General features: G+C 42.8%; 2 protein-coding genes across 10 annotated transcripts in view; both read left to right on the top strand.

The window, feature by feature from the left end:
* Positions 1–4245, top strand: part of eps15 (epidermal growth factor receptor pathway substrate 15) — a 30317-nt gene extending 26072 nt beyond the window's left edge. For all 9 annotated transcript variants that reach the window (XM_079504943.1, XM_079504945.1, XM_079504944.1 and 6 more), the window contains exon 25: positions 1967–4245. In XM_079504943.1, coding sequence (XP_079361069.1) covers positions 1967–2107 — 141 coding nt within the window. In that variant the 3' untranslated portion in view covers positions 2108–4245. The remainder of the gene's footprint in view (positions 1–1966) is intronic.
* Positions 4246–6936: 2691 nt separating this feature from the next.
* Positions 6937–21847, top strand: part of ttc39a (tetratricopeptide repeat domain 39A) — a 39056-nt gene continuing 24145 nt past the window's right edge. The window contains exons 1-4 of the mRNA XM_079506060.1: positions 6937–7130; positions 8203–8253; positions 8440–8490; positions 9057–9113. Coding sequence (XP_079362186.1) covers positions 7078–7130; positions 8203–8253; positions 8440–8490; positions 9057–9113 — 212 coding nt within the window. The 5' untranslated portion in view covers positions 6937–7077. The remainder of the gene's footprint in view (positions 7131–8202; positions 8254–8439; positions 8491–9056; positions 9114–21847) is intronic.

Below are 21847 nucleotides of genomic sequence, written 5' to 3' on the forward strand. Positions count from 1 at the left end.
GGGCAATTTTAATGCAGTCACGCAACGCAATGCAACGCGGGCAGTGGAGCCACCCTTCATTGATTAAAAAGGGAACATTCCCTGACGGTGACTGAGACTTGACACTGACGCCCCCGGTGGAGCCCCGGTGTAAGAGCGCTCAAGGCCTATTAATACTCCAGTTTTAGGTGATAAGGTGACCACCCAAAACTACAACATGACATCACGCTGCGGTGGTAAGCGACTCACCGCTCACCCAAACACATTTCTCTTGTTTTTACTAACCACTGTTTCGGTGGTCACCCTATCACCTAAAACTGGAGTATGAATTGGCCTTTTGTGTGCTCGCAGAACTCTGAATTTTTCGAATGGCAACACTGAATGACCAGAGAGCACCGTGGGTGTTTATGAATGCAACCCATAAGGACACCCATGTGAAGTCCAGCTTGTGTGAAGCGTGGGCTTCAACACTGGTGAACTTTGACCGGGTGCCAACCAATACGATGGAAGCGTTGTACATCGTGAATTTTCTTTCAGTGAGCCAACACTTCCCAACATAAGTCAAATGAACTACACACTGGAACACTGGCACTTCTACCAGCACTGCCCACACCTCTGAAGCGCATCTATGACCAGGCTCTCAGGGTATGGTCACACACATGTTATGTTACCCATGTTGTCTTGTGAATTATTGGCAATGTTGGTTTTCTGGTGTGTAGTTTGTTCGACTTACCTTAGAGTGCTTGTCTCACTGAATGGAAACTACATGCGAAATGCCTTCCAGGTGTGTTCAACGACACACTTCTTTCTTAGGCACGATTCATACTCTTATTTTAGAGACGAATAAAAGTCGGTTCGGCTCTGTAGAGCCTACAATGTGACGTCATTTGAGGTTCGGGGGGGCGGGTACCGTCCTAAAGTCGGCTCTTCGGTGCTACTGAAAATGTCTGACGAGCCGAAATCATTTCGGCACTACAGCGGTAAAATAGGAGTATGAATCGGCCCTTATTGTTTGACACCCGGTAAAAGTTCACCAATGAAGAACCCCATGCGTTGAACGTGATATGTCAATACACTGCTACCAGATCTCCACCTCTTCATCCCATAGAGCAGTGGTTCCCAAACTTTTTCATGTCAAGGACCCCCAAATTGACACTAATTAGACCGCGGACCCACATTTGAAGAGATATGCAAGGGGCCGCTCATAAGAAAATATTTTTACGGCTCTAGCAGTGATTCTCACCCCGTTTAATTTCTAGGACCCCCAGTTTGACATGCATATTAGTCTACAGACTGCCATTTAATGGCATTTCTATCTCTGGGACCCCAATTTATATTGTAAAATCAATGTTAATTTAACTCTGAGTGTACAAATGGACCCTAACAGCTCCATTTGGTTCCATTCACTCAGAGTTACAGACCCATAAGGGTCCATTTTGTTCCAAACTTATCATTTAGCTAGGGACCCCCTCAAGGACCCCTGGGGGTCCCCAGACCCCACTTTAGGAACCACTGCCATAGAGAATAAAACGTCTCAGTGCTCGCTGTAGCTTTTAACCTGAACCCGAAAACAAACTACACAATCAGCCAAAGGTTTTATTCCCCCTTAATATTTATAGTATGTGACATTTGGGGTGTGTTTGGGGTAGGGATTACTTGATGTCCAGGATTTTCAGAGTTTAAGATGCAAGTGTTCCATGTGTAATTGTTGGTTCGTTCTCAAGGTGTCACAAAAACGTTAGCAACTAGAGAAAAAAATATATATATTCTTAATTACTTCCCATCTGGAGAAATGTTTGGATTGATATATGCATGGATGCTATGTTCTCTATAGTCAGTGGGAGCCAGCAGAAAGCTCTGTCCACCGGTTTTCATCTCAAAAGGATTGCTTATAGAAGTGTTTGTTTGTTTGTCTGTCTGTCTGTGTGTGCGCGCCTTCTCTTGTTTGTTTGTATGTACGTGTGTATTTGCCAACTTTTGTGTGCAGTACCCAACAGAGGAAGACATGATGGAGTGGGCAAAGCGAGAGAGCGAACGGGAGGAAAAGGAGCGCCTTGCCAGACTCACCCAGCAGGAACAAGAAGACCTGGAGCTGGCCATCGCCCTCAGCAAGTCTGAACTCTCATGAGTGGCACCCCCTAGTGGCTTGGCATGGCACTGCCTGCCTTAGCCACGCAAGCACCAAAGCAAAGATGTGAGGGATTCTGTAGGACAGACTCTGCAACATCATCACCTGCTGACCCCTAAAAGAGACGGTCTCAGACAATTACCCACCTTTGAAGTCTTCCAACGCATGTCCTCGGCCTGTTCTCACAAATCACATTGCAAAAATTCGATAATCCATCTTTTGTTGGTTTTTTGGTCTGACTCGGTCGGGGTTGCAGGAGGAGAGAATGATGAGATTACATGGACTTAAGGGGGACTATGTTGTGTAATGCAGCGATTATAGACTAAACGATTGTCAAAGACTGGACAGAATGATTGTCATGCCCCCCCCCCCCCCCTGATTTCAACATAAAGGACAAAGCTGACATTGTTGCATAATGCATTACATGTACAGTTCAATATACAGTATATATTGTAACACCCTCCCCAGGCTCTCTCTACACCCAGTTCAATAAGATCCTAACACGCCTCTGGACTTGGTTTCATGTTGTCTGCCGTTCCTGGTGTTGCTTTGTTGAAACTTGAAATCTAGTTGTCTGAGAGTTGATGCAACATTTTGGTTCTGCAGTATTCTTCAGATTTATAGCATGAACAAATCTGTCTTAACTCTAATATACATACTGAGCCTTTAGAAAAGTTAATTCCCTGCATTAATGGCTTGATTTGTCCAGTTTTCAACTCTAATATACAATAGATAGATACTAATAGTGGCAATAAGAAGAGTACATCGACTACATTTTAACTTGCTGAGTGAAGATCAAATGTTTCCCTGATGCAGCCCACTTCCACCCTGACACAACAGTTAACTTTATGGTCATGCTCATTTAACACTGTTGCTTCCTGGTTGTTGAAATCACATTGACAAGTGAAGAAGTTTGACTTTTGGTAAGGTTGCCAGTAATGTCTGATTGTCTTGTACAAAATGATTGATCTTTGAATGGAAAAATATATATCTATATCTATAATGATTTGTTTGTGAACTAGAAACTGCATCGTAACAGAGGGGAGTAAAATCAACAACACCAACTAAAATGGCTTATTTCTGCTTTGCCTCTTCTGTCCCCACCTCTGTAAATCTATGTAGAATGTCCCAAAAATGTAACGCACCACGCTTGGGTCTTGCTCTTTAATTACATAGATGCATATCTATGGTCCATATACCCTTTGTTATGTCAGTATCTATGGTGTAACCAGTTTAACCAATGTCATAGCATTTGAAAAGAGCTGGCCAGGTGAGGTCCCATTGCGATTTGTCATGTTGCTGCTGCTTTATATTAGCATTTGTATAAAACATTTATGTTTCTGGATGTTTTGTGTTTAACTGAGGTGCTTCCTTGAACTGTGGTTGACTGCATTTCATATAGTCTTATCAGAATGAGAAAAAGGTCATTTAAGTGTGTGTTGTTTTGTACAAAAGCCTCTGTTCTCTCTATGAACCTCATGCTCATGGGGATTTAACTTGCAAAAACTTGTGTTGCAAGGGTGTGGTAGTGATGGTGGCACCGTGGCTAGGACTCCAGAAGAATGAGTCTCTAATTCTATTAGGCTACAGTGATACTGTATATGTTGGCATGTTAACAGGGCCAGTCTTTGTATTTGTCCAAGAGAATGATCAAAGCCCCTTATCAGAGTGTGCTAAACTGTGAATGGGGGTTTTTAAACAAGGGAAGGGCTGATTTAAAACGTGAGAGGGCTCTGTGTATTCTTTATCTCAACTGTTTTCTGACCAAATTGCACAACGGGTATGGACTTTATTTGGTCATTTCCGCACTTCCTGCTGTCCTTCATCGACATTCATTAATTGTAAATACAGCGCAACGAGATTGCTGAAGTCTCTTTTCATACCTGTAAATGTTGACTTTAATACCGTGATGTTGTACTTAAGGCCACCAGACACGTCCTTTGTATAGCCTCACCTCTTTTACAAGTCAAAAACCACTTATGTTTCTATAGGCTTATACATAAAAGCCTTTTTTAATCTAGCTAATTGTATTTTATTTTGTATTTTCTAACATGTACGAAGAGTTATGGGGAGGTTTGGTCAGAATATGATATGCATTTAATTGAAAAAAGAACAATAAATCTAAACAGTTTAGTTTGTGTTTGTCTCTCTTGTCATATGCGTTTACCATAAAGTTGTTGACCAGTGTGTGTGAGCCCGAACCGGTTAGTATGCCATGATGTTCTCTATAGACAACTTCTGAAAAACCACATAGACAGACTAGTCACTGATTAGATTAGAATTTTTCAAGAGAATTAATTGTGTGTGTGTGTGTGTGTGTGTGTGTGTGTGTGTGTGTGTGTGTTTGTGTGTGTGTGTGTGTGTGTTAGGGTTGCCACCCGTCCCTTAAAATACAGAATCATCCCTTATTTGAGAATTAAATGATGCGTCCCTTATTGAACCAATAAGGACGAACCAATATTGTTCTAGCGGGAGGCACACAGTACCTAAAGTAGCCTAAACCAGTGGTTCCCAAAGTGGGGTCCGGGGACCCCCAGGGGTCCTTGAGGGAGTTCCAGGGGGTCCCCAGCTAAATGATAGTTTGGAACCAAATGGACCCTTATGGGTCTGTAACTCTGAGAGTGTACAAATGGAACCAAATGGACCCTCAGAGTTAAATTAACATTGATTTTACAATATGAATTGGGGGTCCCAGAGATAGAAATGCCATTAAATGGGGGTCCGTATACTAATGCATGTCAAACTGGTACTTGAAATTAAATGGATTGAGAATCACTGCGTAAAAATCTTCTCTTATGGGGGTCGCTGGCATATATTTTCTAATGGGGGTCCGCGGGCTAATTAGTGTCAATTTGGGGGTCCTTGACATGAAAGAGTTTGGGAACCACTGGCCTAAACTATATTGGTGTATGTTTTCTGTGCCGCATGGGGACTAACATTACTTATATACTGTATAAGATCACAGAAGAACCAAACATTACAGTAGTGTCAGTTTGATTGATTGATTGATTTATTAACAGTTTGCAGAATTACAGTACATTTCAAGTACAACTCAATACAAAAAACTGTTAACTGTGAGTGGACGACACCATAAAGCATTACACTTGTTTACAATAGGGTCCACCATTTTCAATTCATCAAAACATTAAGAGACGTACGAATATACACAACTATAGTCAACAGCAAATAATCATAGAGGTAAAAAGGGAAAAGAAACATATACAGTGAGGGGGAAAAGGGGTGGGTGGGGGATTCAGATTTTACAGGGGCCAGTTTCGAATTGCAGCCATCCGTAGGTGCTCTTTGAGAGCAGTTTTGAAGGAGTCAAGCTGGATTTGCATGTCTTAATGACTGTTGGTAGGGCGTTCCACATTTTGGTGGCATAGGAGCGGAATGAATTTAGACCCTTGTTTGTGCCGAATCTGGGTTGCACATGGTTTGTTGCACTCCCTCTGGTGTTGTGGGTGTGGACTTTGTTGACATTAAGGAAGTATTTAGACAGGTACATTATCTTGGTGGTGTAGCGAATCTTGTGGACCAGACCCATTGCAAAATGCTGTACTCTGTCGTCAACCCTAAGCCATTCCAGCCTGTCAAAGTGGGCAGGGGTGAGGTGGGTTCGGGGAGTGAGGCCAAGTAGTAGCCTGACCAGTTTGTTTTGGGAAGTCTGGAGCCTGAGCTTGTTTTAAGGGCCTTTGAGGTCCAGGAGGTGCATGCATAGTCGAAGAAACCTTGTACAAGGGCTCCTGTTAGGGTCTTCAAGGTGTTTTTGTTGACCAGTGAGGAGATCCTGCATAGGAATCTTGTTCTTTGGTTGACTTTTTTGATTACGTTGGTGGCCATTTTATCACCGGAAAGATTTGACTCCAAATTTCATCTTTTCGTGTTCTTCATGTTCAGTTCATTTTCAGTTCTTCATGACCCAAACATCCAGTAAGGGCGAAATCCATTTGACATTTTACAAACATCTCCTGAGATCGATTCGGTATGGGACCTTATATTATTTATCATCTTATTTATCCGTGTTTTTACAAGATGTCATGTCAGTAGTATTTCTAATACCGGCCCAATAACCCACATCTTGGCTGCTGATGTGGGGATAGGTTAGCCTGCTATTTCAGTAGACTATTATAGTTGATTGTTTAATAATGTTGAGTTTTAAAGTCTAATATAAATATAAATCAATATAATTAAATATTGTGCCCATTTAAAGAACCACTCGGATTCACAATCAGAACTCTTTATGTTATGCTCATTTGGAAAACAAAATTCTTCTTAAAAGGTTGTGGCTATAGCATAAACAATAAGTTGAAGGGAAACTTCAACTTATTGCTTCAACTTATTGCTTCAACTTATTGCTTCAACTTATTGCTTCAACTTATTGCTTCAACTTATTGCTTCAACTTATTGCCGGCCGTGGCAGGCGTAAAGAGTGTCCGTTATTTCAAGATCTCAAAGGTGGCAACCCTAGTGTGTGTGTGTGTGTGTGTGTGTGTGTGTGTGTGTGTGTGTGTGTGTGTGTGTGTGTGTGTGTGTGTGTGTGTGTGTGTGTGTGTGTGTGTGTGTGTGCGTGTGTGTGTGTGTGTGTGTGTTTGTGTGTGTGTGTGTGTGTGCGTGTGTGTAGTGTGTACTACACCGCTGAGTGGCCACTGACCAGGGAGTTAAAGTGGAGTGCTTTAAGACCTAGAAACCCAACCCCACTAGATGCCACATTCCGATGCATTTAAATGGAGAACTTTTATTATTATGGAGATGAGAGGCTCCACACCTTTGCTACCCAGGAAGGAGGAAGACGCCCTACTGTACAGTAATTTCCTGGATATACACCTCAGCTCAGCTCAGCTCAGCTGCCCACCACAGGTAGACTGCTCTGCTCTGCTGCTCATGTCCATGCAACGTTTAGGAAGTTGTTAAAGCCGTAGCTTGGCCACTGTTTTCCGTTCTGTACATCTGGATTTCGGTGGTTTGTAATGAGTTTTATTACTAATTGGAGGAGAAGCGTGAAGAAAGATGACATCAAAAAGTGAGTAGCACAAATTTCGGGGAAAAGAATGATCATGTTTACAACTTCGTTAACTTGTGTGGTTTATGATTCTGAAGATGAGTGTGTTGGTATGTGGGTTGTGGTGCCGCGGCGACACGCGACTGTCACAAATGAGATTGAGCAGGTTGTGCGTGCGTGTGAAAGGTGAGCGTGCATTGATAAAACTGCACGGTAGGATTAGCATGTGTATCATATTAAGTAATTAACTCACATGAAGCTTAGTGATAATAATAATAGCCTTTCTTTAATAGTTTACCTTCCATTTAATCGAACACGAAGCCGGGCTGTCGATAAATAGCCTACTTGAATTCAATTACAGTAGGCCGTATTACTTCAGTCTAAAATTTAGACTGAAGTAATATTTTTTAAACACATTTGTTGTTCATTTAGACTCTAAATGAACAACAAATGTGTTTCAAAAATAATAATGTAACACACTGGAAGTCAGTCATTAACTAGTCATGTGTTTACAACAACTAGCAGGCAATAGGCATAGCATTCCTTAGATTGAAACAGAGGCTTTGTGTTTTATTTATAACTAGACTAGAGAAAGTGCTCCAGCCAATCTTGTATTCATAGTTTTAAACTAAGGTTTCCTCATTGCTGCTCAACACGGCCACCGTGTACATTCTGTACCCACTGCCAGTGCCACTGGTCTGTATTAGGGAGCATTTCACTACTGTACTGTGAATTACAAACCTTGTGACTGTCTGCTGCTACTACCATGAAATTGATTTAATGATCATCATATCCTATACTAATGAATATGATGTTCATTCAGTATTTTCTTGTAGGCCTGCATTGTTTGTGTAAATGCTAAATTGAGTAGCCTAGATGATGTCTTATAATTCAAATAAATGTATAATCAGCAAAAAAAACTGTTGAAGGAGGGTCTGTAATACTAGAACAGTTACAATGTCTGTGTGTAGTTTCACTGGCCATCAGTGTTTTGTTTTCCAGTATCTTGGCTATAACATCCCTCTTCTCACAGCACCTATGTGACAGCCATTATGCTCCTCTCTCTAAATTAACATTTGACCTTTCTCACCAGTGATGCCGTGCAGGCGAAAGAAATCCCTGACAGCCCTGACTCCCCAAGCCGGTAGGTTCACATACTTGAGGACATGCTGTCTGGAACATACAGTATGTCGCCTAAGTGATGTATCCAAAAAATACGTGAAATGCAGTAATTCTATCATTATTCATAGTCATACGTTATGCTGATGTGGTCTGTATTAGTGGTCCTCTGGGCATAAGAATCATAATAAGTGGATTGTTGTGTTCTTAGGTTGTCAGTCATCAATGGTCCAGAGCTGGACCCCATCATTACAGATTTCAAGTAAGTGTATTTGAAAGACATAATACCACTCCATAAGAACATGTTATAAATCATTGCTTATTCCAGTGGCCAATCAGTATTGGAACTGTTTAATTCTGAGATGAGATAAAACACTGAAATGAAAATAAATACTTGTTTATTTATCCTTAGCTTGAAAGTAAGCTAAGGGTTAAAAAGAAAGCTACGGATAAATGCTTGCACCATGTAAAATATGAATTGCCTGAAAACCTTTTCAAAAGTCTTGTATTATGTATTTGTAATATCCATGAACAATATCATTCACAATTTAAATGTTATGGTCCATTTCATTTTATTATTATTATTACAAATCATTGAAGCATATATAGGCATTAGTCTGGCATTTATCATCACAGATCATTACCAAGGAATACGCCCCCTGGCAAGGGGCCTGTAAAGGGTTACCAGATATTTGTGTCACTGTTTCTATGGCTCTCAGTCTCGATATCATATTCCTCAAACAATGCTCCCCTTTTCAACAGGTTGCCATCAATTGTTCATCCATTCCCCCCCTTCTAAATAGCATCTATTTTACTGGTCTGTTTCAGGTTACAGATACCAGATAACACAAATGGGCTGGAATCTACAAAACCACTACAAAACGGGTAAGTCTGCTGAAATCTCAATTACCATCATACAGGGCAGGGGGGCAGGGCTGATTCAGCTGAGGTGTCTTCCTTCTGGGTAAGGTATAAGGCATTTATGACCTGGCTCTTTGGCCACAACAAGCCTAACTAAAGCAATCAAATTTAACAAAACTAGACCAAATCAACATTATTTGAATTGTATTATTAGTATTTTCTCATCCGGTGGGGGAATTGCTTTTAGTGCTTCACCCAGCAGATGGCTGCTCAGATGGCTCTGATGAGCACATGATGAGCTGTTAAACGTCTTGCTCAGGGACACATAGATTGGGCGAGCCCAGGGTCAAACCGGCAACTTTGCAATTCTGGTCTCTCTACCCACCCAGCTAGCTGTATGGTGTATGGGGTGGATGAGTAGAGGTGTGTGCATGTCACAAACGACATAATCAGACCAGAATGAGGTATCGGCAGGGAGGAGCAGAGAGAAAAAGAGAGTCTAGACTACAGCCAGCACTTACATTATATAAACGGGAACACACCTGGTACAGTACCTCAGTGTTCCAGGTTACACTAACGAGCCACCTGCAGAGCAAACAGAGAGACTCAGCAAACCCAAAACGACAGCAGGGGTCACACATAGAAAGGGCATAGGCATAAACGCATGCTCTCCCTGCTGCTCACATATTAAATATTCACAATCAGGGGGAATGCAGCTGAGAATGGAATTAATTATTGCAGTCCTGACTCCTGTTATAAGCCTATGTATGTTTCTCATTGGTCGCTGCTGTTCATTGGAGTGATGCATCATCAGTGACATGCGACCCCAGTGACCAGTCTATGTATTTATGTCTATGAGCAATGCCTAATAACGTACTATTTAAGTAATGGGCTAATGCATGTCTCGATACCTTCATCACTGGCTGCAGATATCGACATACAGCATAGTCTATATTGTGGTTTATTAGTAATTAAAAGGTTACTGGACAGAGTTGACTAACTAGAGACTGTCTTGTATGATTCTCTATTGGCTAGTAATTCTGCAACTCCTTCATACCCTCCAGTAGACCTGCTCAGTGGTCAGACTCAGTATGGACCATACTCACATTTTGCATTGCTCATAGACATAAATACATAGACTGGTCACTGGGGTCACATGTCAATGATGATGCATCACTCCAATGAACAGCAGCGACCAATGAGAAACATACATAGGCTTATACGTATTATCTATAGGGAAACTAATCCAATGGGATGGGGTTTCCCACCCCAAACATAACCTAAGAATAAAATGGGTGCCATTTGAAAAAGTTTAGTAGTGGTTGAAATGCATTTCCAATTTCCATGCATAGATGTATGTAATACGTATACATGTAGGCCTTATGGTTATGGATTACCGTGTCTGTCAAACTTAAATTCGAATCAGCCTGTTAATTGCTATAAAGTATCACGCTAAGGTTCACAAAGTTTATTACACAAACAGGAACATATATAGTGCTGGATCATAATGACGTGACAATAAGATATGAGACAGAATAACGTGCCTACTGCAGCAAGGCTGACCTTGCTGCCACTGAGATGTCTCTCGTAGCCTATCTATAAAGTATGCTACAGTACAGGCAGTACACAATACATATCAAGTACACTGTATCTCAAGTTGGAGTACACAGACATGGGCAACTCATGATTATAACAACTAACAACTACTAACAGATGGAGCTAGATTTTCAGCATATTATTTTAAAGGGATTTGTTTGCTATGTAACATGTTTGCGCATCCGCTAAGACAAACCAAACACACCTCAGTAAGGTAAATATGTGAAGCCATACTGTATTGGAATAAATGTCTCGTCAGGTGTGGTTGTGTAATAATAACACTGAGCTGAAAAGTGTTTCCAGATAGGAGCAATAACTAGACTGTTTGCTTTGGAAAGGGAGGGAAAAAGGTAAATCGGTAATAAGAATAGCTCCACGTGGAGACAGCTAGATCTGGAGGCTTCATTTAAAATAATAACAATTTTGTTTCCCTAGTTTTCCAAAGAAACAAAATTATTCCGAGCATAGAAAATAATAATACAATAAAATTGTCATATCAGTTTAAGCGATTTGAATACATGAACCATGCAGATAATCCTGTTCTGACACTGGGACCTCTCAACCTGTTTTCTGGGCTTTGATACATGGCCTCTGTGAGGCCTCTGCTCCACTCGGGGTGTAATGACACATTTTGAAATACGCAAGTAAACACAGTTATTCTCTGGCAAATACATTGGACAATGGACATAGTATTTGAAGTTGAAGAATGGACAAACCCACACCTTAACATGAACACTGAGAATACACACATTTATCGATAGACCAAGTGTAGCGATATTGAATGGAAAAGTAATTAAACCCCTCTTTTTCTTTTTTCTTCTTAGAAATGTTAGATACATACAACGCACAAGTACTTTGCATTGCAAAACGCTTCGATACCAATTGCATTGTGAAAAATACGATACAAAGTCAAACTATACGATATGCTGCTATTTACATATGGATGTATTTAGATTGTTGTAATTTAAATGGATCTTTCTAGTAGTTGTAACACATACGCACACTGTGACTGTGACTGTCACAGCTCCTATGAGATGTGGGTCAGTTGCTCTTCTCTAGCCTAAAGATAACAGCTAATGCACACACACATGGGCCCTCATTTATCAATTGAGTGTAAAATCTGCCCCAAATTCGAGTGTAGGATTCGTAGTACACCCACGTCGGGTCGGCATTTACAAAGTGATCGCAGACAGCTGTTTCTTCCTTAATTTCGTTCGGACGTTTATAAATGTGACGGCTGAAATCTATCTGGCACGCCCTATGAAATCAAGCCTCGCCCTCGTTTTTGCGACATGAACAACTGCAGTACGACCTTGGAAACCATAGTTACATGACGAAAAAAGTCAATAAAAAAGTCACCCCCCTCTCATACACACACAGACGCACGCACGCACACGCACCTTGCAAGTCCAACTGGTTTGTTGTAGCCTATCTTAAATAAATTGTGCATGCAACTTTCTGGTTAGTAAACCACAGCATGCAAGCCGCCTTTGTTTTAAAATGGTTCCCCAAACCGTTCACACTTCACACTTCACTATCGGCCGGGGCTACCCCCCCCCCCCCATGCTAATTTGCCCAGTCAATCATTTGATCCGCGCTACGCGCCTGCCGTGTGTTGTTAGTTGTAGCCTATATTAAATTATTAAAGTATTTATTCATTTAATATAGCCTACAACAATATATTAGTGAACGAAAATCTGAACCTGCATGTGAACAATGAATTAAATAACAAATAGGCGCACACACACGCTGCTGTTTTCCTCCTCTCCTGTCCTGTCTGTCTCTATCACTGTTCATGACACCGCGACCATGCACGTTTATGACAATCTATTTAGATTAGCCTACCTCGCTAGTCGCAGTAGTAGTCGGTGCAGTGGCTGGGCTATCAACTGACAATTATATAAATGTGCAGCCTAAACCAGCCTCATGTGGCACACTGGCACTGGTGGGCTGGCAGCCTGGCTGGGTGGTTTAGCCTATACCTAACTCCGATGCGGTCAGCGGTCCCCAATTTTGCGCTGGCACGCCGGCATGGCACATTTGGCATTCGAGCGACGCGTCGGGTTTATTAAACGAGGAGGAGATTGCACATAGGCTACTGTAACTCCAGAAAGACATCGGCCTGCTGTAGATTAGGCTACAGTAGGCTACCCAAGTTGGGACTCTCCGCAGCTGCAGCGCTGCACTCTCCAACGTCCCGTCATGGAAATATTTCAGCACAGACAGCCCAAATCCTCGCATGTATGCGCTCATCATGCAAAACACTGTTTAAATGGCTTACGCATCTAACTTGCAACATTGTTTTTAAATGCGCGATTTTAATTGCTTGCTTGTAAAGTTGGAAAGCTCCTACTAATTTCATATGACACAAAGACACATCGTTGATGTATTCCTTAACTTTTTTTTACTTTTTTACATTTAGCCCATATACATACCTATACAGTTTTATATAAACATTTTAGGAGTGAATACATATGTTTCGATGCCTGTGACAGCCTCTCAGCTGGTCAAACAATGCTGCTCCGCTGTTCTACGACAGAAAAACAGGTGAGGACAAAGCGTACGACAGCTCCCGACCAGACGTGGTTATTGTCTTGGCTCAAGTTCAAAATCAAACGTTGGCGCAAATGGTAAATGCCGAAAATTGCGGTAATTTCGGCGTACACCCATATTTTGGCGTACGCACGGTTGATAAATGAGGGCCATGGTGTGTGCGTGCGTGCGTGCGCTGCGTGCGTGCGTGCGTGCTTGCGTGCGTGCGTGCGTGCGTGCGTGCGTGCGTGTGTGCGTGCGTGTCTGTCTGTCTGTCTGTCCAGATTCTGGAGCTGATCTCACAAACCACTGGACACTGTAGGTCACATTGAATGATTGATTGAAAATTGTATTCACAGTATATACAATGGGTACATTTCAAACGAAAGCACAAGTCAATACAAAAACTGCTACGAGGACAAAACCAGACATACAAATATGTATCTATGAAAAACAGGAAATCATCATATAAAGAAAGTTAAAAAGGGAAAAACATATACAGTATGGGAAAAAAGGGGTGTTGGGGGGACTCTTTTTTTTTTTTTTACAAGGGCCAATTTTCGGGTTGCAGCCGTCCGTAGGTGCTCTTTGAGAGTGGTTTTGAAGAAGAAAAAATCACACCCGTGTGAAGTGAGGGGGTGCTAATATATTAAAGTCTAACTCATGTTGATTAGGTGATGTAAAACAAACACAATCATCATCATCATATTTCGACCGTGGTCGAGATCATGGATTTCACAATGCCACGCCAGACTTTCCGGTCCTTCATTGCCATCCCCAGTTCCTGCTTACTGATGCATGTGTCAAACACAAACATTAAACGCCATTAACAAAAAAGACATATACGTCTTTATGAGTTAATGGCGTGGTTTTGAAGGAGTCTAGGGATTCACATTTCTTAATGGCTGGCGTTCCACATTTTTGTGGCATAGAAGCGAAATTAATTTATTCCCTTTTGAGATGAATCTGGGTTGCACGTGGTTTGTTGAACTCCCTCTGGTGTTACGAGTGTGGACTTAAGGATTAAGGAAGTATTTTGACAGGTACATGCATGGGTATCTTCTATCTTGGTGGTGTATCGAATCTTGTGGGCCAGACCCATTGCAAGATGCTGTACTCTGTCGTCAACCCTAAGCCATTTCAGCCTATCAAAATGGGCAGGGGTGAGGTGGGTTCTGGGAGTGAGGCCAAGTAGTAGCATGACCATTTTTTGGGGGGACGTCTTGGCCCTGGGGCCTTGTTTTAAGGGCCTTTGAGGTGCTGTGGTACCAAGAGGTGCCGTCAGCCTTGCTGAGATTACTATTTGATCCAAAGAGAATGGATTCAGTTTTTTCCCATGTGTCGTTTGTTATCAGCCCCCCCCCCCCCCCCCCCCACACACACACACACACTATGTTCTGTTCTGTAACTTATGTAAATCAGTTGTGCTTCACCATCACAAACAACAGTCTCTCCTTCATGAATTGACATTTTGTGGTGAGCTGCCTCTGTGTTGTGTTGTCTTCCTGTACTACTTGGCTGACCTGCTTGTCTGCTGCAGTGTCTAGTCTGAACCACTGCAGTGTACTGGACTAGCTGTGAACGCACCTCCCAGTGTCTAGTCTGAACCACTGCAGTATACTGGACTATAGCTGTGAACGCACCTCCCAGTGTCTAGTCTGAACCACTGCAGTATACTGGACTAGCTGTGAACGCACCTCCCAGTGTCTAGTCTGAACCACTGCAGTGTACTGGACTAGCTGTGAACGCACCTCCCAGTGTCTAGTCTGAACCACTGCAGTGTACTGGACTAGCTGTGAACGCACCACCCAGTATCTAGTCTGAACCACTGCAGTATACTGGACTAGCTGTGAACGCACCTCCCAGTGTCTAGTCTGAACCACTGCAGTGTACTGGACTAGCTGTGAACGCACCTCCCAGTGTCTCTAGTCTGAACCACTGCAGTATACTGGACTAGCTGTGAACGCACCTCCCAGTGTCTCTAGTCTGATCCACTGCAGTGTACTGGACTAGCTGTGAACGCACCTCCCAGTGTCTCTAGTCTGATCCACTGCAGTGTACTGGACTAGCTGTGAACGCACCTCCCAGTGTCTAGTCTGAACCACTGCAGTGTACTGGACTAGCTGTGAACGCACCTCCCAGTGTCTAGTCTGAACCACTGCAGTGTACTGGACTAGCTGTGAACGCACCTCCCAGTGTCTAGTCTGAACCACTGCAGTGTACTGGACTAGCTGTGAACGCACCTCCCAGTGTCTAGTCTGATCCACTGCAGTGTACTGGACTAGCTGTGAACGCACCTCCCAGTGTCTAGTCTGAACCACTGCAGTATACTGGACTAGCTGTGAACGCACCTCCCCGACTATGTTTTCCTCTCTATTCACCTCTCTCTCTCATTCTCTCCACCCCCTCTCTCTTGCTCTCACTTCACCTATTTCTCTTTTTCTTCCCACCTCTCAATTTTACTCTCTTCACTTTCTCCCTCTCTCCACCTCTCTCTCTTACTCTCTCTCATCAGCGGTGCCTTTCTCTCTCGTTCTCTCGTTCTCTCGTTCTCTCGTTCTCTCGTTCTCTCTCTCTCTCTCTCTCTCTCTCTCTCTCTCTCTCTCTCTCTCTCTCTCTCTCTCTCTCTCTCTCTCTCTGTCTCTCTCTCCACCCCTCCCCTCTCTCCTCTCTCGGCTTGTCTTCATCTGCCATGTAGCTGCTGTAATGTATTTTGAGCAACACCATCACTCTGTCTGGGAGTCAGAAAGAGCTGACAACACATAATGTTGTGTATCAGGTTTTACTGATGAACAAATTACATTTTTCTTCACCTTCTGTTCAATCTATTTCTCCTCATTGTTTCCCCCATTTAATCTAGTCTAGAGGCTGGACCTATAAGTACTGTGCATTAAGCCACACCCTGATTCAACATGAACCAATCAGAAGCGAGACTGCAGTGTGTAGCGTGAGGTGGCGATATGAAGAGGTGGGACAGGGGAGGAGAAGTAGGGGACTTTTTGTGGCTGTGTGTGTGTGTGTGTGTGTGTGTGTGTGTGTGTGTGTGTGTGTGTGTGTGTGTGTGTGTGTGTGTGTGTGTGTGTGTGTGTTTGTGTGCGTGTCCGTGTGCGTGTACGCGTGTACGCGTGCGTTCGTGCGTGCGTGCGTGCGTGCACGCGTGCGTGCGTGCGTGCGTGCGTGCGTGCGTGCGTGTACATGCGATCACGCATGCACGCGCGCATGTGTGTGTGCATGCGTGCAAGGCGGAGGGTTGGGTGCAGAATGTGGTCAGCTCTCATCATGTGTGATATAGTCATCCCAATCTTATTAAGGGCTGCTGTTGACGTTCATCCTCCTCTCCTCCTTGCGTTCTCCCGCCCTCTCTCTCCTGATTCTTTTTGCTCTTTCCCTTCCTCTCCTGCCTGCTGTTGCTGCTAGAGCGAGAGAGAGAGAGAGAGAGCTACACCACATTAGACTGCACTGCTGGAAAGGCCTGAGGCAGGAGGCACAGATTCACTTCGCCGCAATTTTCTCTTGTTTACCTGTCTCTCTTTCTCTCCAACACACACACACACACACACACACACACACACACACACACACACACACACACACACACACACACACACACACACACACACACACACACACACACACACACACACACACACACACACACCCACACACACACACACACACACACAGAATCTCTCTCTCTCTCTCTCTCTTGCTCTCACTCACAAACACTTTGCCAGATGAAAATGTCAGGGGAGGAAGGGACTTTGTCAAACGGGTAAGACTTCAATACTGCTGCGTGTCAAAGACAGGGGTGTGTGTGTGTGTGTGTGCCTGTAGGCGTGCGTCTGTGCGTGTGTGTCTGTGTCTGTGTTGGCTGACTTAAAGAGCATCATGCATGTGTCTGTGGAGACCTGCAGTGCCATTGCTGCTGTAAAGATGTTTCCTTGTTGTTTCCCATCATTAGTACAGTAAAGGGAGGTGCATGTGTTTGTACCCAGAGGCTGAGTAGGTATGTGGACAAACAGGATCAGCTTGGTTCTTTTATCTCAGGATGCTTTTGTGTTGCGGAGACGTCATTTTCTCCGCAGCGAGGCCTCGTCAGCATCTCACACGACTACTGTAGATCGAAGAGTCTGAGAAGGAAATTAAATGCCTCGTCACTTCAGGAAGCGTGCGCATGCTTGTGTGTACATGTGCGTGTGTTACATGCAAGCATGTGTGCCTCAGGGGTTAGGATCATCATTGTGCAAGTTGTCCTCAAGAGAAATCAATGTTGAATGTCAGACTTGCTGACTTGAAATTTAATTAATTACCAGAACAATGTATGCCATGCACTCTGTGAACCTAATAGACCCGCTCCATTGTATCGGTTGTCATGCCATATCTTTTGTTCGTTCAGATGCCAGTTACACTCCTATGCTAAAGGACAGCGTCTGGTTCTTTGCAGTAATTGTGTGCCTCATCATATATATAATTATATTATCTTGCTATGTAGCTGTATTTGTTCACAGTGCTGCTTCGCAATAGATGTTAGAGGAAAACAAGGAATAGAACCCCCCTCCCTCAACCTAGGCCTAAACCTGTGTTTAAAGGAAGAATGAGCAACACCAGCACCAGTGCATTGCTCTGTAAATAATTTGAGCTTGAATCAAATCGTATGCAGTATAGTAATACAGTTAGTACCATATGTAATAGCAGTATTGTTACAGAGGTCACAACACCTTTCTCATGCAGGATAATGATTTAGCCAGTCAAAATATCATTAGGTGATGAATGTCAGCTGAGTGATGAATTAATAACGACAAAACTGAGTATATTATTCATAGCAAGGTCATAAAAAGCTTGTGATGTATAATATTAATTTAACCAAATTATAAATAGTTTCACAGTGTAGTAATCCACAATTGATCATTTACTAAAACCAGGGACAAAAGTTTATTTTGATAAAATATTGATGATTTTGCTTGTACATTTGAGCTGATTTCAATTTGATTGATTGAATACTTTATTAGACAGAAATCTAAACAGCATGAGGCACAGTGAGATATTTGGGCTGTTATCTTGTTTATGTCTGATAACGAAGGAAACCAGCTCTCCGGCATAAAAGAGTTGGTGTCACATGATATTTATAATTTGGACCATCTGCATCTATTTACTTTAGGAAGTGAAATATCAAAATTAGTAGACTCTGTAAAGCCCAAACCACTCCAGTTGAAACTCCTTGCAACAAAACCGTTTTAAGGTCAACCACTTTCAATCAAAACCGTTTTAAAATCAACCACACCAATGCAACTCCTCGAGGAGTTGCATTGGTGTGGTTGATCTTAAAACGGTTTTGATTGAAAGGAGTTGCAACTGGTGTGGTTTGGGCTTTACAGAAACTAAAAAATTGTTGTTGTGCACGTGTGTGTGTGTGTCTGTGTGTGCGCGTGTTTGTGGAGAAGGTTCAAGTTGTTTTCTCCAATCTCCATAACCCCAGTATAATCTCTTTCTCCACTGCTGTCCTTTGATGACCAAAATTACCTTAGTGGTCAACTGAGGTGCTTAAAGACATCATCATTTATTGAATTATAAAGTGTAGTATTACCCCTTATAGTTATCATCACATCTTAGTCATGTTGGTATATGCTCCTCTGGCAGTATTTACAGTAATAGTAGTAGGTTATAGTCGTAGCTGTAATCCAGAATCATGAAGATGTTCTTTTCCAGAGAGACTTTTCTTTTTAAGTGCAAGGCCGGTGTAAGGTTGTCTCCCTCTTCCATTGAGACCTTCAATGGTGATGGATAAGAACATGTACTGTTTATCACGTAGCCTTGCCTGAAACTCATAAGTCCAATGTCTCCTCTGGCCAATCAGAAGCGGTGGGTGTTTTGTTTCCCAGACCATGGGTTCAAATGCCGCCATGTGTTAAACTCAATGGGAGAGGACATAAAACATACTGATTGCAGCTCGAACAGGAAGTGTAGTCTGCCGCCAGCCATAGGGTGGACTGGAGGGTCATCTGCATGTCATTAGCTAGACTTAGTGATGCTGCTTGTTTCCGGATGGTTGTCTCTTTCTCTCTTTTTATATGTCCTCTACTCCTTCTAAACCTTTAAGTGCTTCTTTGGGCATACATCTGTGTGCACAACGTGTTGTGTACATGCATTTGTGTGTGTGTGTGTGTGTGTGTGTGTGTGTGTGTGTGTGTGTGTGTGTGTGTGTGTGTGTGTGTGTGTGATGAGTTTAGTGGAACATAGAGGGTTCCTCTGTGCTTCTGGTAGGCAGGAATGTAAAGGGAACGGCTGTCTGTTAGTTAGTCATCCCTGTTGGTCAAATTAGTCTCAGTTGTGTTTGCTCGCTCTCTGCTCAGCCACTATCCTCCAGTTAGCTACGTGGCTAACAGCTTGGCTCACTGTGTCTTGTTATGGATTCGACCTACAGTATGTAGCCTTCACTGTAACTGGCAGAAAGATGGCATGTGTATGTGACTACACAGTCAAATCCTCAGTATTCATTTAAGCGAAATAGTTGCAAATTGATACATTAACACTGTACATTTTACTGTGTAAATGTTTGACTCTTGATATGATTGCTGTGGTTACGTGGTTCATTCAGTGTAATAGATACCCACACTGGGATCATTTGACTCCCAGTGGAAGCAAAAGGGACCTTTTGATGGCAGAAAGTACGTGTAGCATTGTGAACGCTAATGTTAAGGCGAAGGGCTTGTGCCTTCATGCTGTAAACAAAGTCCTCTCAGCATTCATTCTAGAGTCATCATGTGACAGTCATGTGCACAATGTAATAAATTGAATTAAGAACATGCAGCTCAATTTTATTGTAATGCTCCTCCTAAAATGACAAACTGCAGCACAGACCGACCTTTTTTCTGTCACAGCAATTACAGTGATTTGTTCAAGGCACCAGCGTTAAGTTGACCAATCACAAGAGGCGTGAATGCAACAAGCCGGAAGGATGTGGACTTAAATCAGGATGGGACCATTAAGTCTTAAATTAATGCTGCACGCCCACATTCATGCACGTTCACACACACATTCATGCAGGTTCACACACACATTCATGCACGTTCACACACAGGCAAATGTTTATGCACCGATAAGTGTCACATACAGTTGGGTGCCACCGATATTGTCCCTTATCATTTGACCCATTTAGGCCTGACCTCAAAATTTCGATTTTTCAAAAATAGCAGACCTACAAGCTCGCTGAAAATTGGTAATGAATGTAGACAAACCGGGACATTTTAGTGACGATACCAGCCAAACCAGGAAGTCTGGTCACCCTATTTTACATTTCTTTTTACAACAATTAGGGTGTTTATCAATGAAGTTGTGGTTAAAACCAAAGGCATCTTTAAAAGCAATCAAAAGCTAAGCACAATTCTGAAACACACTGCTACATTTTTGTGTAGCTCTTATAAAGAAGTAGGCAAGAGACAGCAAGGAGGTATATTGGTTTGTAAGAAAGTGGGCCAGTGTCATGACCCCACATCCCTTGTCTCCAGTAACATACACTGTACAGTAGTTGTCTTTGCTGCCGTCCTCCCCCAAATGAGAACAGGGAGTCAGGGACACTGCAGCAGAATGACTGGAAAGGAGGGAGGGAGGAGGAACAACAACTAGAGACAGGGTGGGGTGATCTGAAGTGACGTGGCTCTTAAACTCCTCATATGAACTGAACTATTTCTAGAACCAGTAGTCAAAACCACTTCTTGAAACATTAATCTTATGTTCTTGAAATTAGCAATCTTAGTCCTTGAAGATATAGATAATACTTTAGAAAGGAATAAAGCAGTGTCTTTCATTTCTCGGCCCATCATTAAGGTAGTTTCAGACGGGCATCGATTAACGCAGACGTTGTCGCCTGGATCAACGACAGGTTTGCTTAAGGGGGGCGTGACAACGCAAGCGTAAAGAAAAAAAAAGCTTAACAGAATCCAGGTCTAGTCAGTCGCGGGCGTGTGCACGAAACCAGCACGCACATGACAATTTCACGGGGCCGCGCTCACGCAAACACGCTTGCGTTGTCGCCCATCTGAAATGACCTTTATGCAGATATTGGGTACGCAACACTCATCTAGGCATGTTGGCGTGTTGGGTGAAATCACCCCTAGCTGGGGGTTAACCCCCACTGGGCGGGGTTTTTCCTTTTCTTTTACATGAGTTGGGCATGTTATAATGTATTAGACTCAGCAAAGCATTCCAGCAGCCAGCTCGTAGCATGGCTCATTAGGCAATAGACTTTCAATGTGTACCTCCTGGGTTCGAATTCTGCTCATGCAATCATTTTTGTGTCCACGCAAACAACTTTTTTTTGCGGATAAAGTAAAGTTTGCTTTGGTCCGACATGCGTTGCGTCGTGCTTGCGGTTAGGTTTAAGGACTTCAGTGTTTTGTACCATACTATTGTATGTATAAGTACAGAACAAAGAATGTTTGCTTTCGCCATCTTTGTTGAAGAAGAGTCTGGGCAATTATGATTTAGTCTTACTAGAAACACTAAAAGTTTCTAAATCTTATATTTAGATTTAGTCTGGCTTAATCAAGCCACCTCTGAGGTTATTGGATGTCAATGCTTAAAGTGTGATTACCTTTGAGGGGAGGTTTGGGGTTTGGGGTAGGGTTAGTAAT

Source organism: Electrona antarctica, assembly GCF_951216825.1.
Source record: "Electrona antarctica genome assembly, chromosome: 7".
NCBI classification, from domain to species: Eukaryota; Metazoa; Chordata; class Actinopteri; order Myctophiformes; family Myctophidae; genus Electrona; species Electrona antarctica.